This window comes from Apis cerana, linkage group LG3 (assembly GCF_029169275.1).
Source record: "Apis cerana isolate GH-2021 linkage group LG3, AcerK_1.0, whole genome shotgun sequence".
In the NCBI taxonomy this organism is placed as follows: domain Eukaryota; kingdom Metazoa; phylum Arthropoda; class Insecta; order Hymenoptera; family Apidae; genus Apis; species Apis cerana.
Window position 1 is genome coordinate 4016525 of NC_083854.1, and position 15519 is coordinate 4032043.

General features: G+C 28.0%; 1 protein-coding gene across 28 annotated transcripts in view; it reads right to left on the reverse strand.

Moving 5' to 3' along the window:
• Positions 1-306: 306 nt before the first annotated feature.
• LOC107992543 (polypeptide N-acetylgalactosaminyltransferase 5) overlaps positions 307-15519 on the reverse strand; it is a 28378-nt gene continuing 13165 nt past the window's right edge. For 7 of the 28 annotated variants that reach the window (XM_062072251.1, XM_062072252.1, XM_062072258.1 and 4 more), the window contains 8 exons: positions 7864-9609; positions 6683-7513; positions 5488-5806; positions 4802-4979; positions 4082-4262; positions 2001-2239; positions 1784-1918; positions 307-1701 (listed from right to left, as the gene is read on the reverse strand). In XM_062072251.1, coding sequence (XP_061928235.1) covers positions 1552-1701; positions 1784-1918; positions 2001-2239; positions 4082-4262; positions 4802-4979; positions 5488-5806; positions 6683-7298 — 1818 coding nt within the window. In that variant the 5' untranslated portion in view covers positions 7299-7513; positions 7864-9609 and the 3' untranslated portion in view covers positions 307-1551. Of the gene's footprint in view, positions 1702-1783; positions 1919-2000; positions 2240-2835; positions 3017-4081; positions 4263-4801; positions 4980-5487; positions 5807-6682; positions 7514-7863; positions 10393-10530; positions 11039-11132; positions 11215-15519 lie in introns of those variants that run through there. The other 21 variants (XM_017048474.3, XM_017048477.3, XM_017048476.3 and 18 more) reach the window with 10 other exon arrangements.

Sequence of the window (15519 nt, forward strand, 5' to 3'; positions counted from 1 at the left end):
AACACATATTCAAATAATATATTGATTTAATAAAAATCAACTCCTATACAAAAATAAATACTATTGTCTTGTACAAATAATTAAATATATAATTAAGCTGTAAACGATAATTTGTTGCACCATCACCATTCTTTCATATAACATAAGATTGAGTATATTCTTTGATATTAAAGTTCCTAAATTGAAAATTTCTTAGTGTCATATATATTTTAAATATTATAAATGTAGTTTAATGTTTTCTCGTTTAAAGTTATAGGATTAGTTAATTTTTTCTCAAGTTTGAGAAAATATAACTATTAGTTATTATTTTTCAGAAATGTTATTTTATTTTGTTGACTATCTTCATTTTTTTTTTTGAAATATGAAAGATATTTAATCTTAGTTTATAATAATGTAAGGGAAGGGCGCCAGAATCTGATAACAATTATTACATTATATAATTATTTTTTACATTAGTTACAGGGAATTGTTTCCATAGTTTCTTATTTAACAAGGATATTGCACTCTATATTTTCGGCACGCTTCAAATGTGTAAAAAGCAAAAAGGGCCTGAATCTATGAAGAATTATAACTATATAAGATATTAGGAATATCATAAAAATATCTAGCTTTTTTTTTTGTTAAGAAAATACGGAAGACATTTTTTGTCTTGAATTTAAGAAAATATTTAAAATATAACAGTACAGTGAATAACAGTCGATAGTTTTCTTATATTCTTAAACGATATTTTGTTAATCTCATATTGCTATGGCGAATTCAGGTATAAGTACATTCATCCATTTAAACGAATAAAAAGAAAATAACAACTAAATCATATGAACGAGATGCAACAAGGAACTGTTAGAAATATCAGTATAAAAAGATTCAGTGCTCTTCCCTAATTGCTACAAAAATTGTACAATACAAGTTCTAAATCGTAATCGATAGTGTCACAATAATACCACTTGCAATTCAACATTCACTCTCTGTAGTAATGTATCATTTATGCCATTAATATATCTGTGTTTCAATGCACTGATATATCTTCCAGTCATCCAGCATTGCACTCATCCCATATTATCAAATATGTCTCTTTTTTTTTGTATTAACAATTATTTATTTATAACAGTGGTCTGATATGCTTTACTCTTTACTGTTTACTTTAAAAAAAAAAAAATAAAAAAAGAACGTTCATATACGTCTCTTTTCGTATCACTTGTACGCACGCACAATTGGAATAGTTTTTTTCTTTTAACACTTGTGCATTATTAATCAAGGCATACCATGAAAAATGGCAGTAAATACACAATACTGCTAATAACAGTAAATAAATCCTATGTAACTAAAAAGCATTAACTTCAATCTTTCAGTTTTTCGTTTACGATCACGATTAACTCCGCTGATATTTATAAGTCGACAAAACATGATACTGTATTGTTTTTACGGAGTATAATACTAGTCTTTTCCTTGGTTCCTCAAAATACGGAAGTTTCTTGAATATCAGTTCTTGAATTAATATTAAATAGATCAACAAGTATTACATATAAATGTTGCACTTAGAAACACCTCATATTAGCTGGCTTGCCATTTGAATTTACTACGCATGGTCCATTTTTGACCGATGTTATGCGGATCACAAGGTGCTAAAACAGGTTGCATTGCATCATTCGAACGAGGTTTTGACAAACAGTGTCCTGTATTAGTGTGTTTAATCATCTTCGTCTATAAATAAATATATATTTTATTATTAATATTTTTATATTATTACTTTATGAAAATTATTTTTAAATTATTTATATTATACCTCTTCATTATAAACCCATGCTTGATTTCCACCCATACCATGACATCGTACTATTTTGACAGGACCTTGGGGACTAGCTGCATCAAGGCACATATCATCAGACATAATTTGCTGTCGTTTAGTATAAGCAAACACCTAATTGAAATAAAAAATTATATTTTATTAATTAAACAATTTAATATTTAATGAAAATTAAGAATAATTTAACTACACTAACTTGATTACCACCCAATCCATGACAATAACTAATTCCAACATTTTCACCTGTTCTTCTACCCATTGTATCCAAACAAGTTTGTGTGTCAACATTTTGTACATCACCCAAATAATAATAATCCAGTGGCATTGGAGATTCAGGATAAATATTTTCCAAGTACCATCTAAAGCTTTTACATTTAAGACGTTCTCTTAACTTAATTCTTTCAGATACATCTCCAACAGCTACATTTCGAGCTCCTATAAATAAAATAATAAAATAAATAATTTTGATTAGTATAATTAGTTTAAAAATTTTTAAATGCATTAATGTGATTATATATATGAATATTCTCTGAAAAAAAGGTGTCAAAAGTTTGTGCTAAGGTAAAGACATTGCTATGTGTGGTGTACTAATGCTATATGCTTGCTGTTGAAAATAATTGTGCTATTATATATTAATCTTTCATAATATATTAATTTTGAAGAAGAATCTTGTTCAAAATATAATATTAAAATTTAAATTGAATATATATTTTTATCATATTTTTTATTTATTTTTTTTTTTTTAACCTTTCTTGAGACTTTACCTTAAAAAAGAAAAAAAAAAAGAAAACTTATCTATTATTTTCCTAATATTAACGGGTATCTGATATATGCGCATATAGCTAGTGATTAATTGCTGTTAAGCTAAGGAGTTAAATGCAACTTATAAAAGCGTACCAATTATCCGATAAAAAAAGAACATGCGAGATAAGATAAAGTAAACCAAACAGGAAATACATAAAGAAGTATTTAAGAATTTAGCGATATTGCAGTCTATATTCTCTTTCCAGAAATGCTGGTGTTAGTGCTACCTGGATTAATGTTGTAATAGAAGTACTTCCATTGGTCCAACCAGACCTCTGCGAGTCGCGCATTGTTGTGGTTCACTATCTTGCTGGTACCACCAGGGAATGTATATGGTGTTGACTTACGGAATACATGACCGACGTGCGAGCACGTTGCGATTTCCAATGTCCCACCACACATCCATATCTAACCAACTCAATTCTGTTAGTATGTTAGCAATTACAAATAGGTAGTTTATAACAAAAAAAAAAAAAAAATAAAAATAAAAAAAACAAAAGGAGCTAATATATTTGAAGTTTGATCAGATGGGCGTTCGTTCTTCTCTCTTGGTACCTATAATTATCGTAAAATGTATCAACAAAGAAGCAAGCAAATTCATTTTGTTAGTCGGCTGGATGGATGAGTGGTTAAGACTATACCTAAGTATATTGAAATGCAAAGAAATCAATTGTATTCCTGCAAATCAAATGTAACTAAAATATCAATATCTCTCTCTCCCTTTCTCTCTCTGTTTCACATACATACATACGAGAAGAAAAAATTTAAATATACATAATATTAATAATAATTACGATACATTTACATACATAGATATAGACATGTACATAGACATGTTAATGTAAAATTTGATAATGTAAATGTAAAAAAGAAAATTTGGTTAATATTATACTAATAAACACGCTTAAGATTAATTTTAGAGTCAAATATAAATAAACTACATATAACTATGGGTTAATTTCAAACATATAAATATAAAAATATAAATTGTTACGCGATACTACTAACTAAATAAATAAGAATATTTATTTTAAATTAATACTCGAACAATTTTTTCATTTAAAACTAAATAAAAAAAAAAGTGTGCTATAACATTTTTATATTTATAATATAAAAATATGCATTTGTCGTATCAGATACCCGTTAAGATATTTATATTAATCTTATTTTTGAATTAAATTATATATACTAACAATATATAAACAAATTTCATATTAAGTTTACTATAATAGCAAACATCAAACTTATAATTATTCTTTATCTTTTCTATTTAAAATCTTTTAAAATAATTATATTTTTTCGTTTAAAAAATTAAAAAAAAAGAAGAAAAAAATGCACACTTTTCTACAACAAAACTTAAACACTGTGAAGATTGACTATTGAGTAATTAGCGTTATTATTTGATGTTATCTATTAATTGATTGATAATTAAGAAAAAGTATACAAAAAAAATGATACACGCTGTTATCTAACCTGGATTCATGGCATAGTAAAAATCTCTCCACTCATCCATCCAGACTTCGGCCACCCTAGCCGCATTGTGTAGAACTACTTTGCTGACACCACCAGGGAATGTATACGGACTCTTGTCTCGGAACACATGTCCAACATGAGAACATGGACTGATTTCTAATGTCCCACCGCATTGCCATACCTACAAGGTACTTATGACTTCACAAACGAAGATTACAATAACCATTATCTAAACCCTCTAAATTTTGGAATTATAAATTTAAAATATTTCACAATAATTAAAAACAAACGTGCGATAAATTATATGATTAATACTAGAATCAAAATCTTTGAATATTTGATTTTTAAAATTCTAGTATTAATTATCAAATTAAGTTTTACCATTAGAGAATTAAATACATAGAGAGAATTTCAAACAACTACATAAATATAGAAAAAGTTTTTTTTTGTGGAACTAACAGCATTAGAAAAAAAAATTAGCTATAAAAGCAAATAAAAAAAATTTATACATAAATATCTTTGTTTTTATTATCGAAATAATAAATATTTCCGAATCACCTGGAAAACTTTCAGTCAGTGTAATCTGTATTAAAAAAAAAATTGAATATGTATAAATATTTCATGTTCAATATTCTTTTTACTTGACCGCGTTTCCTAACTTCATTTTCATTTAAATAGACTGACCGCATAAAGTAAATACTGTCATCGATCAATACTCACCCGGAAGCTCATTTCGAGGTTTTCACCGCCCCAAATATCCATGCCCTCATCGTACGCTCCCAATTCGTAAAAATACTCTTTGTCAATAGAAAATAATCCGCCGGCCATTGTTGGTGTTCTTAGAGGAGCTGTCCTATCTCCTAATCTTCTGTCCATTTCTCTTTGCGCCACTCTATACCTTGAAAGTTTATAGAACTTCATATTAATAATTCAATAGATACAATACCTATCATTACAGAAATTCAATACAAAATAATAAAATTTCAATGAAAAAAAAAATCATAGCATTATAAATATTTCAATTGCATAAATTTTATAAAATACGATGTTAATAACATTGATGCATAATAGATTATTTCATTCAAAAGTAGTGACGCATCATATGCATTTCTGAAAATAAATTAATTATTTTTTTTAAAAAAATTAGGAAAATAATATTATACAGTGATAATAATAAATAATAAATAATAGCATATAAAAAATTAAAAAATATTTCATATTTATATATTTTTAATATTTTACTTTATTTTATTTTACTCTTCTATTCATAATTTAATCAATTCTTTTTATAATCAATAATTTAAATATTTATTAATGAATTAAATTATAATGCACAAGATTGCTTTACATATTAAATCTCAAAAGATATAATCTCTTAAAAAATCAATTTATAAACCGATTCTTACCATCTAAAATTCAATTTCCAATTAAAACCACCCCACGTCATATCGCTAGCTGGAATGTATTCGAAAGTATCATCGCTAATCACATCAATGATGGGACAGACAACAGTGGTTCTGTCTTCAGCGATTCTAGATAACAGAGGTTCCAGCCAACCCTCTGTGCATTCGCAATGAGCGTCCAAAAACGTTATAACTTGCCCCTTCACGTGTTTCGCCCCAAGAAGTCTGGCTCTGATTAAACCCGATCTCTTCTCAGTACGGTATACATATGTAGGGACTGGTAACGTTTTTACATAGTCCTCCAGGTCTTGCTTCAAGTGATCTGTGGATCGAGTGCATTGTGTGAGCAAAAAGGCGTGGAAGTGAAAGTGACGTTGACCACATTGCCAATAGTTTTTCGATTGAATTCATTGAATAATAAAACATTATTATCGCAATTGGAACTGGTTGACTTGATAAAAGGTACATAGGATTCTACGTTTTCCTATTACTTTTATAATATAGAAATAAGAAAAGAAACTTTGACTTGAATATTTATTGAGAATGACTATAAGATTTTGATATTTGGAGATGTTTGAAAGGGCTGAGCGTTTGGAAGAAGAGTGCACGATCATTCAAGTTTTTGGATGAATCAAATGTATCCTAGAAATGTCTGTGAGATTTCTCTAAATTGAATAAAAGAAACTGTAAATAGAAAAATGTGAAAATTATAATATATTAAAAAAAAATGCTCAAGAAATTATTGAGTCAGATTTTGAGCAATTATAAAATAGAATGATTTGTTTTGTGAGTGCTATATCATTATATCGTTATAATACATAAATTGATATCATTATTTCATTGATATAAGTTTCTAGATAAATAAATATTCCAGTTATCAATTGCAATGAAAGCTTATTATATTATTAAATATTATTACTATTATTGAAAAATGGTGAATATTTCATTTATAATATCAAGTAACGTTAATTATAATTTTATTTTTATTATTAGAATAAAAATTCATATGATTCTTATAAAATTACGATCCTATTATACTATGTATTAAATTAACAATTCATAGTACCGTGCGCAATACATTTAGAGAAGCATTTAACATTGCAACATGAACTCAATCAAAACCACACCCATCTATTCAAACAGCTCTCCAAGTCATGTCAATCCAGTTCCTTTATCGCGAAATCATTCTCGTGCTCACCTTGCTCGCTCTTATCATCTACCAATATGATCTCCTTGAGCAACGTGCGCGGAGATCGATTAATGACAGACCAAACGGTCCTCAACAACGTGCTCCACGCTTCGTTGTGGAATACTATCACGATACTAGTATCCGGCAGGTACTTGTTGTACTTCTTCGTCTTGCATCCCTCCAGCCTTATGTCCTTGAGGGACCGATTCAACGATATCATGTCGCTCGCCATCAAATTGAACTGATTCAATTTAAAGAGCTCCTGCTGCCTTGCTTCATCTTCCGGCAAGATGTGCACCGCCGCGCCCATCTCGCCGGGTATCCCCTTGTTATCCCTAACTACCCTAGCTGGTCTCCACAAATGCAGTTCCGGTTGTTTGTACCGTTTCTTATTCTGCTGGCCAACCGGCTGGATCTGTTCCTCTTCTTTTAAATCAATCTTCAAATGGGGCAAACTTTCCTCAGTGAGCGATTGTTGCTGCTTGCCGTTCTCCGTGCAACCCCATCCGGATCCTCCGATACAATCCGAATAGAGCATCAGCACCATCACATCCACCAGGAACCATACCAGGGACGTGAGCAGTATCACTTGACATGTGTGAATGCGAATCTTGGAACGGAACATGTTGTGATGGGGCCGGTCGCCTGGTATCCTGAGCTCATCACCCGATCCTTCGCGGTTGGAGGCGCGACAAGCTTCCTGTTAGACCAGGCCGTATTCTGGGACCCGGCCGTTCAACTAACCGTTCGGCTACCCGAGTCTGAAGAGGAGATCAGCCACCACTGTGCTCTTGTGGACCACTGAATTTACATGACTACGTTGACCGAGACTTCCGTGATCTATAAATAAAAAAAAAAATGAGGAATTAGAATTATTTTAAGGTGTGCAATAAAAGTCTTGATCTATGGATGAATATTGATTGAGAAAATTTTTTAAGATTTAGGAATAATAATAGTTATTTGTATTGATTTTTATAGATAGAGTTGATAGAGAATATTTTTGGATTTTTTAATAAATTAAAATTATGAAAGAGAATTTTTCGTCAGATTTTTGATGAATGTTACTGTACCAATTGTTGTAAAAATCGATAATACTGATCTTCACAATTTCAGAGTGACATACTGTTAATATATTTGAAAATTTAGGATTCTATCGAATTTCCTATATTTCTTAAATCCATGATCCTTACCTTTTTTAAATTTTATTTAATTCAATCGTCTTAAATAACATTAAGAATTTCATCAATAAATATCACTATACTAATTTTAAGAAACCATTTAAACCAATTATTCGTTTAAACTGACAACAAATTCACTTTCGATTTAATTTCCTTGCTTAATCCTTTGATCGTAGTTGGTTGTCTTGCACGAACCAAAACATCTGTATCGACGTATCGGAATCTCATGATACAATGCAACAACTCCTTTACCACCTCCTTCCCTTTTGTACAAGCCGCCAAACCCAACAAACTTCGACCCTCGCGAGACTAATCCTTCCAGCAAGCTCAACCCTCTTAAACGAGCTTGAAATTCATCCTCAAACGGTATCATCATCGGTTTTGCGGCAAAATAGATGAAATATATTCTTAAATCTGCATACATAGTCTCTTTTCAATAAATTTTTCAATATATTACGTAAATAATTTGGTTTGCCATATCTATTTGTTTTCAGCCATTCTGTAAGTCAGTCTAAACGTTGTTTCGACTTGTGTAAGAGCTCTTGTATAGTACAATCGAGCCGGAAGTCACGCGAGACCGTTTATTTTATCAGATGCATAATATATGGAGACTGTTTACCATTATCGATTCGTTTCCATTCGTTTCTTGGCTTGTACATACGGATATTATGTAATATATTTAATTGGAATTCAAAATATTTTTTTTTCAATGTATTTATATATATATAAATATTATAAATTGAATTATTTTAAAGATATTTTTATTAAACTTTATTAAACTTCATTGTGCAATATGGTGCAATGTATCGTATGTTATTCGATGTCGTCATTTTAATTTTTTTTTATACGAAAGATTTTAATTCAAATATTGCTTTAAAGTTCGTCGTAATTTCTTACGATGCTATTTTATCTTCCTTGCAACTCAAGTTTCGTGTTATTCAGTACATTGTAACTTTTCACCGTAATATTATCCTAGAATTATTACGTTTTATTTATTTATTTCAGTATTCAGTATTACTTATATACAATTTTTCATTCTATTATTTAAACAATATAATTCGATTTAATTTATATTCCAAATTATATCTAATTTTTTTATTATGATTTTTTTAATTTTTTTATATCATCACGAGATGGTCTTTTCATTAAATTCAAGATTAGAATTATTCTACAATTATTAAAATCTTTTACTTTGTCATTCAAATTTTTATAAAATTGAAACAATATTATATTCGAGTTTATCATAATCTTTCCATTTTTATACTTCATATTACTTCAAATTTAATTTTAATTTTAATTTAATTTTTAATTTTTATGTTATCCTACGATTATTAAAAGTTTTCATTAAAAATTTCATAAAACTAAAAAACACAAAATTACCTGATTGTTTTCACTATTCTGTGTAATTATACCAGAATTTAAAAAAAAATTTTCTATATAGAAGCTCAAATATTGTATTCAAAGAATATCTATATCTATATATATTACAGAACAAAAAAATAAAGCAAAAGAACAAAATTCTCCGATAACTAGCGCACAGTGAGCGCATTCTTGCGTTTATGCATGATTCGTGCGAGTATTCTCGCCGTTGCACCATGAATATTACACCGGATGAATGGGCAGAAAAAGCTACGGATTCGTCCTGGTCGAAGCACGATTTCGAGTACGTAGAACAAAGACAGTTTTGTGCCATATTTCGTATGTTTTTGATTGACAGGAGGCTATTTCACCGGCTGGCCAACTTTTTTCTTTATGGCTCTGCAAGTGGAAAAGAGGATAAAATATAAAAATTGAAATTTTTTCAATGATAATAGAGAAATCTAGCAAATAAAAGAAGATTTTACAAATAAAATCTTATAATTTCGATAAGGCTTTTTCTAAACTCTTAATTATGTTATTATTTTGTGGAATAACACTATTTTTCTAGGTTAGGTTAAATTAAATAAGTAGTTATTATATATAGTTTAATTAGTGTTGCTATTACATTTTAGCAAATTAATTATAGACATTAATTGATTAAAATTTATCGTTTATATTAAATACTAATTTTTTCATTAGAAAATTTTTCAAAAATGATTTAATTCAAAGATTTAATTTATAGAAAGTCATTTACATTCTAAATCTTATAGAAATAAAATTAATTATTCGAAAGTAATGCGTGTATGTGCAATTTAAATATAACATTATTATAAAAAATGTATTATTATTAATTTATATAAATCATATCTAACAAATTGCATGTGTTTTATCTTTGTTCCTGATCTTATTCTTGGTAACAGGAAAAAATTCTGTTTCCAAGTGTTATAAAGCAGAATAAAAAGATTCAGAAAGAAGAGTGTTAATTGGAAAGAAATAATTAAAATAAATTTGTAACAAAATTGACGTAATCGAATTTTTTTCAATAGAAATACTATTATATTCGATTTTTAATTAAAATCTTAGAGAAATAGTCCCATGGCATCGATTTAAAGATAGTTTCTTGAATTCTTTTATCAAATTAAGTTTCGACAGCAGTATTCTATTTCCTTATTTATGATTTTTCTATAGATAAATAAGGAAAGATATAATAATAAATAATATAAATTGATTTTGTTTTTTATTAAAATTTATTTTTAAACTTTAAAGTTTTCAATAAAATCAGAATTTCCAAATAAGATTTTTTTGTAAAGATAAGGATACGAATATTTCTGCGACTGACTGTATATATTCATTTTTTTGAAGTTGTTATTTTTAAATTTACAACTCTTTTTTTGACATTATTCACGTTGAAAAAAATAAAAAAAATGTTTCATTTCTTCACTATTGTAATACTTTTTCACAAATCACAAAATATAACGAACAAGATCAACGAACTTTGTAACCTAAAAAAAAAACTAAATCTTTTTTTTATTACGAATATCACTTTTCCAATTCTTCTTATTCTTTATTTCATTTTCTTCGTTTGTTATCCATTTCTCCATTATTTTACTAACACAAATTAATATAAATACCAACAAATTTAAAAAGAAACTAATATATTTAAAAACAGAGACGAATCAAGTCTTACTAAAGAACAAAGTCGATCACGCTCGAAGCGCCATCTCTTGACATTCACTTTCGAGATTCCAGAATTTGTTCGTCTCGCCAAAATTTCTACCGTTTCGGTTTAATTCTAATCATGAAAACAATTTTCTGTTCTCAAAAGTAGCTGGAAGTCAAGATAAAGAAGTAAGAAGAGAGGAAGGAGAGCACGACCATGTCTATTACTTATACAGTTCATAAGCTGCTTAAGACTACTTTACCTTCGGTGAGATCTAGAGTAGGGATGTACACGCGGTCGTTGCCGCGATTGTAATAATGATCGAGCGATCGTGGCAGACTGCAAATGTCTGTGGAAATTTGTGAAAACAAACGAATCACTGGATACTTAAACACATGAGTGTTTGTGTTCATGAGAGTTAGTCTAATGAGAACATTCATGGGAGAACTGTGAGCGGACTAAAGTAGATCTGGTGATATTAATTAATTAGGATCTCAGCTAAATCATTCACTTTCATCGCGATATGAAACGTGTGTCGTGGTATATATTAACAGAAGTTGATAATTGCCTGCCACAAAGAGAATATATGAGATTGCCATGTGAGACTGTTATTTTCTTTTCTTTTTTACGTTTCTCGAAGTAATTGTAATTGTGAAGCAGTTGAGAAAGTACGAATTATGAGTGAGAATTTTCAAAGATTTAAGAGATGTTCTTGATATATGTCCTTGATGATCATTTTCTTTAAAAGATTATTTAATTTTAATAATAACCGAAAAATTGAATCGTTTAAGATCTACTAAGTATTAAATAAATTTATATGAAAACCCGATTTTTTTTAATTCTTATTGTCTACATAATAGTAATATTTTTATAAATTTTTTTATAAATTTGCAAATAAGAATATTAATGTTAAATAGTTTTATTAGGAAACTCATTCTGTGTATTTTAAAAATATTAATTCTCATTAATTCCTTCAAAAATTTTTACAAAAATTTTTATATTCATCTATTTTTGTTTAGAAGCAAAAAATTAAGAAAGATAAAATCATTATATTTTATTTGTTCCACGAAATATTACGAAATAACAAAAAAAAATCAATAAAACTATTTATATTCATCATGTTTTTTTCTCTGCTCATCAATTTTTAAAGATCTCATTATAATTTCTCATCCCACTTAATTTAAAATTCCATTCTCTCTCGATCACGGAAAAAACTCGTTCGAAGATTAAAATTGGTCGGTGAAATATTAATAACGTATTGAACATCTATTTCAATCGTTCAGCATGCAGAAAGCTCAAGTTTTGCGCAACAACCACCGGCATCCATCCCCGATTGGATGCACGAAGTTTGATGAGCGCTCGAGGCTGCAGTCAAGTCCGCGAGGCAATAAGCAGCCGGACGAACTTCGACCCCATGGATGGGGAGATGTTAAACAAAATATCGTGGAGTCGAGCTCTAGTAGCGAATTCACGGCGATACTTTATGCTTTGCATCGGCTTCCCCGGAAACGGGGATTTTGTTTGATTTTCCGTGGAAATCTCTGAAAGGTTTCTTCGCAAGAGGAATCGGAGAGGACTTTATTTTAATTGACATTGTCGAGGGAAATGAAATTGTGGTATTCGAGGATTTGCCAAAGTTTCGAAACCGTTGGTTTCCGAAATGAGAAATAGAGATTTCAATGATGTTTTAAATATAATACGATGCTTTGAACACGCATCATTATTAATGAATAGATTTTTAAATTTTAGCATTTAATCAAATAGGACACAATTTATTGATTCGTAACATTAACGAATTGGCGAATTACGAGTTTTATGAAATTATGGATTTCTCTTTTATAAGCTATGTTAAATTATTAATAATTAAGTGACTTTAATATTTAATATTTTTAATCTTCTTATCTTTATGCGATTTACTAATTTATTAAATTTATTAAAATTTATAATTTTCTAATTATCCTTCTGATTAATTATTCCAAAGATATAATTCTTTAGGGAATTATAAACACGCCGATCTTTTGATAATTTCAATTAATCTTACGACAAATAAAATTTCTATAAATAAAAGCTTATGTAATGTAATAGTAATATAAATAGCAACCTAACCTATTATTAATTGCTAATTCTTTTTTTCTAAAATTATTATAAATTTTTAATTAATTTTCATAATGCTTAAACTCATTATGGAAACTAATTATAAACTTTTATTAATAATTTTAATATAACGTAATTGATATCTATTATTAAATTTACATAAAAATTCCTATTTGATTAAAGATAAAAATATAAAGCAAATACAAAATTAAATTATATTATGTGATCTAACAATAAATCTTTTCTAAATTAAATAAATAATTTTGTTATTTTTTAAAATTGTTCTAAATTTTAATGACCAAAAACAAACAATTAAGTTTGAAGTTTTCGTTAAAACGAACAATTTCAAGTTGGTAGCATATTTCGTCATTAATTACGAATTCGTAGCCGCAGGTGTTCTGCAACATCTCTGCCAACGAAGCAAATTAATTACATTCCTCACTTCTTAATTTTTCTGAAATACTCTTAAATTTTCGTAAACCCGCAAATTATCTTTAATTTAACAGAATCAGAATAACAATGAGTTTATTTATTTACACCTTACAATTCTCAAGATCTCATCTTTTCGTAACATCTTTAAATAGATTGCTCAAGAAATTAAAATTGCAAATTCAAGAACAACAACAGAATGCAAAGTTATTGAAATATTCAAGAATTGCTTTCAAACTGAAACAAAACCTGTAGCGATAAACTTATCTATTCACCAAACTATAAAAAGAGAATTCTCAATTTGCATAGAAATTCTTGTGATTTAACATCATTTCGCAATATTCTCGCTATCAAGAAACGATTATCCAAAAGGATAAATCGTAAGTTCAACAATGTATGGCAAAGAATATCATTTCATCGAAAATACATTAGAAATCCTTTTCGAATCGCAATTAAAATTTTCTTCAAAAATTTAAAAATATATTAAAACTGTTAACAATTCACCATTTAATTGCACATGATTCTTAAATTTTATTATATAATTCTCACAATCTTTATTTATTTTTTTCGAAAGGTTTTTATCTTTCTATAATGAACTAATCATTCATGGAAAAATACTTTGCAAGAGATACAAATTTATCGAGATATTCAAAACATTTTTACACACACACACACACATATACATGTATTATGCATAATGATCGAATCAGGCTACAAATTTTATCGTCTTTAACAACAAATTAAAATTCTCATAACCCAGATGTAAGATCATTAAATCTCGAAATAGTTATCCAATAAATTATAATGAACTGATTCTGTAATATCTTTTATTATATATAGAAGTTTATCAAGTTATTCAAGCTACAAGAATTCATATAGCTTCGATTGTAATATATATATAGATTGGATTATCTCAACTAATATTCAATATTAATGAATAAAACTATTTTTGGAAGGATTTCATATGACATTTAATCTTTTCTACTGTCTCCTTTTTAAATTAATTTTTTTAAATAAATATTTGAAGTTATTATACATATATTTTCAATTTATTTTTACATCTATTAATTCCTTTTTTATTATTCCTTATTAACAGAATTAATTAATAATTTTATACATAATATATATAATACAATACAGTAAAGAATGCATCATTATTTCATAAATTCTTCCAGAAAATGCAAAATGAAAATATTTCTAAATGTCTTTAAGATTGTAACCATTTCTGATTGCATAATTTATCAGAATACTTAACAATAAACTATGCCAAAATTTATAATAAGCTTTGGCAACATCGCCAAACGATTATTCAACAAATTACAATTGCTAATCTTGTAACTTCTTACAAGAAAATGCAAATTTATCAAATCATTTGAAAATCCTGTTTGCAATTCAATGCAGTGTTAAGTGACCAATCTTCTCATTAATTATAATTGATTCTGAAAATATAAGGAGAAACTGAAAAAGGACGATGCATACTGTGTATTCGATGGACAGAAGTTAATAACAAGTAATAATTAAAATAATATATAATTATTACTTAATATAAATTAAATATCTATGATATAAATATTTAATTTTCTCTAAAATCCAATACAATAAATAAAAATATTAATAATATATTAAATAAATGCTTAATATATTATTTCATAATTGACGTAATATGATTAATTTTTGATTAATTTCAATCTAAGAAATAAAAATTTTTCTTTTCAAAGAAATTTAGAACTTTTCCCATCTTCTCGAATTCTAAATCAACCCTTCGAAATTTCTAATTGTACACATATGCAATCGGACGTTGCGACAGAATTGATTAATTATAAAATTGAAATCACTGCATTGAGAATGAAATGCCGAATATCTCGTAAAAGGCATCGTGTTTCGCAAGGGGGAAACGCTGGAACAACGGCCATTTACGAAGGCAAATTAGCGGAATAATAATGGCGAGGCGCAATGCACTTGTGCAAATAAGATACAGAAAAGAACCGTGTCGTTGCTCAACCTTTTCTTCGCAAATCGTACGATTCTATAGGAACTAATGCGAACGAGACATACTGGATGATAGTTGATTAGGTTACATATTTGGAGGTACATTTTTGGAGTCTTATTTGAACCACTCTGTCTCT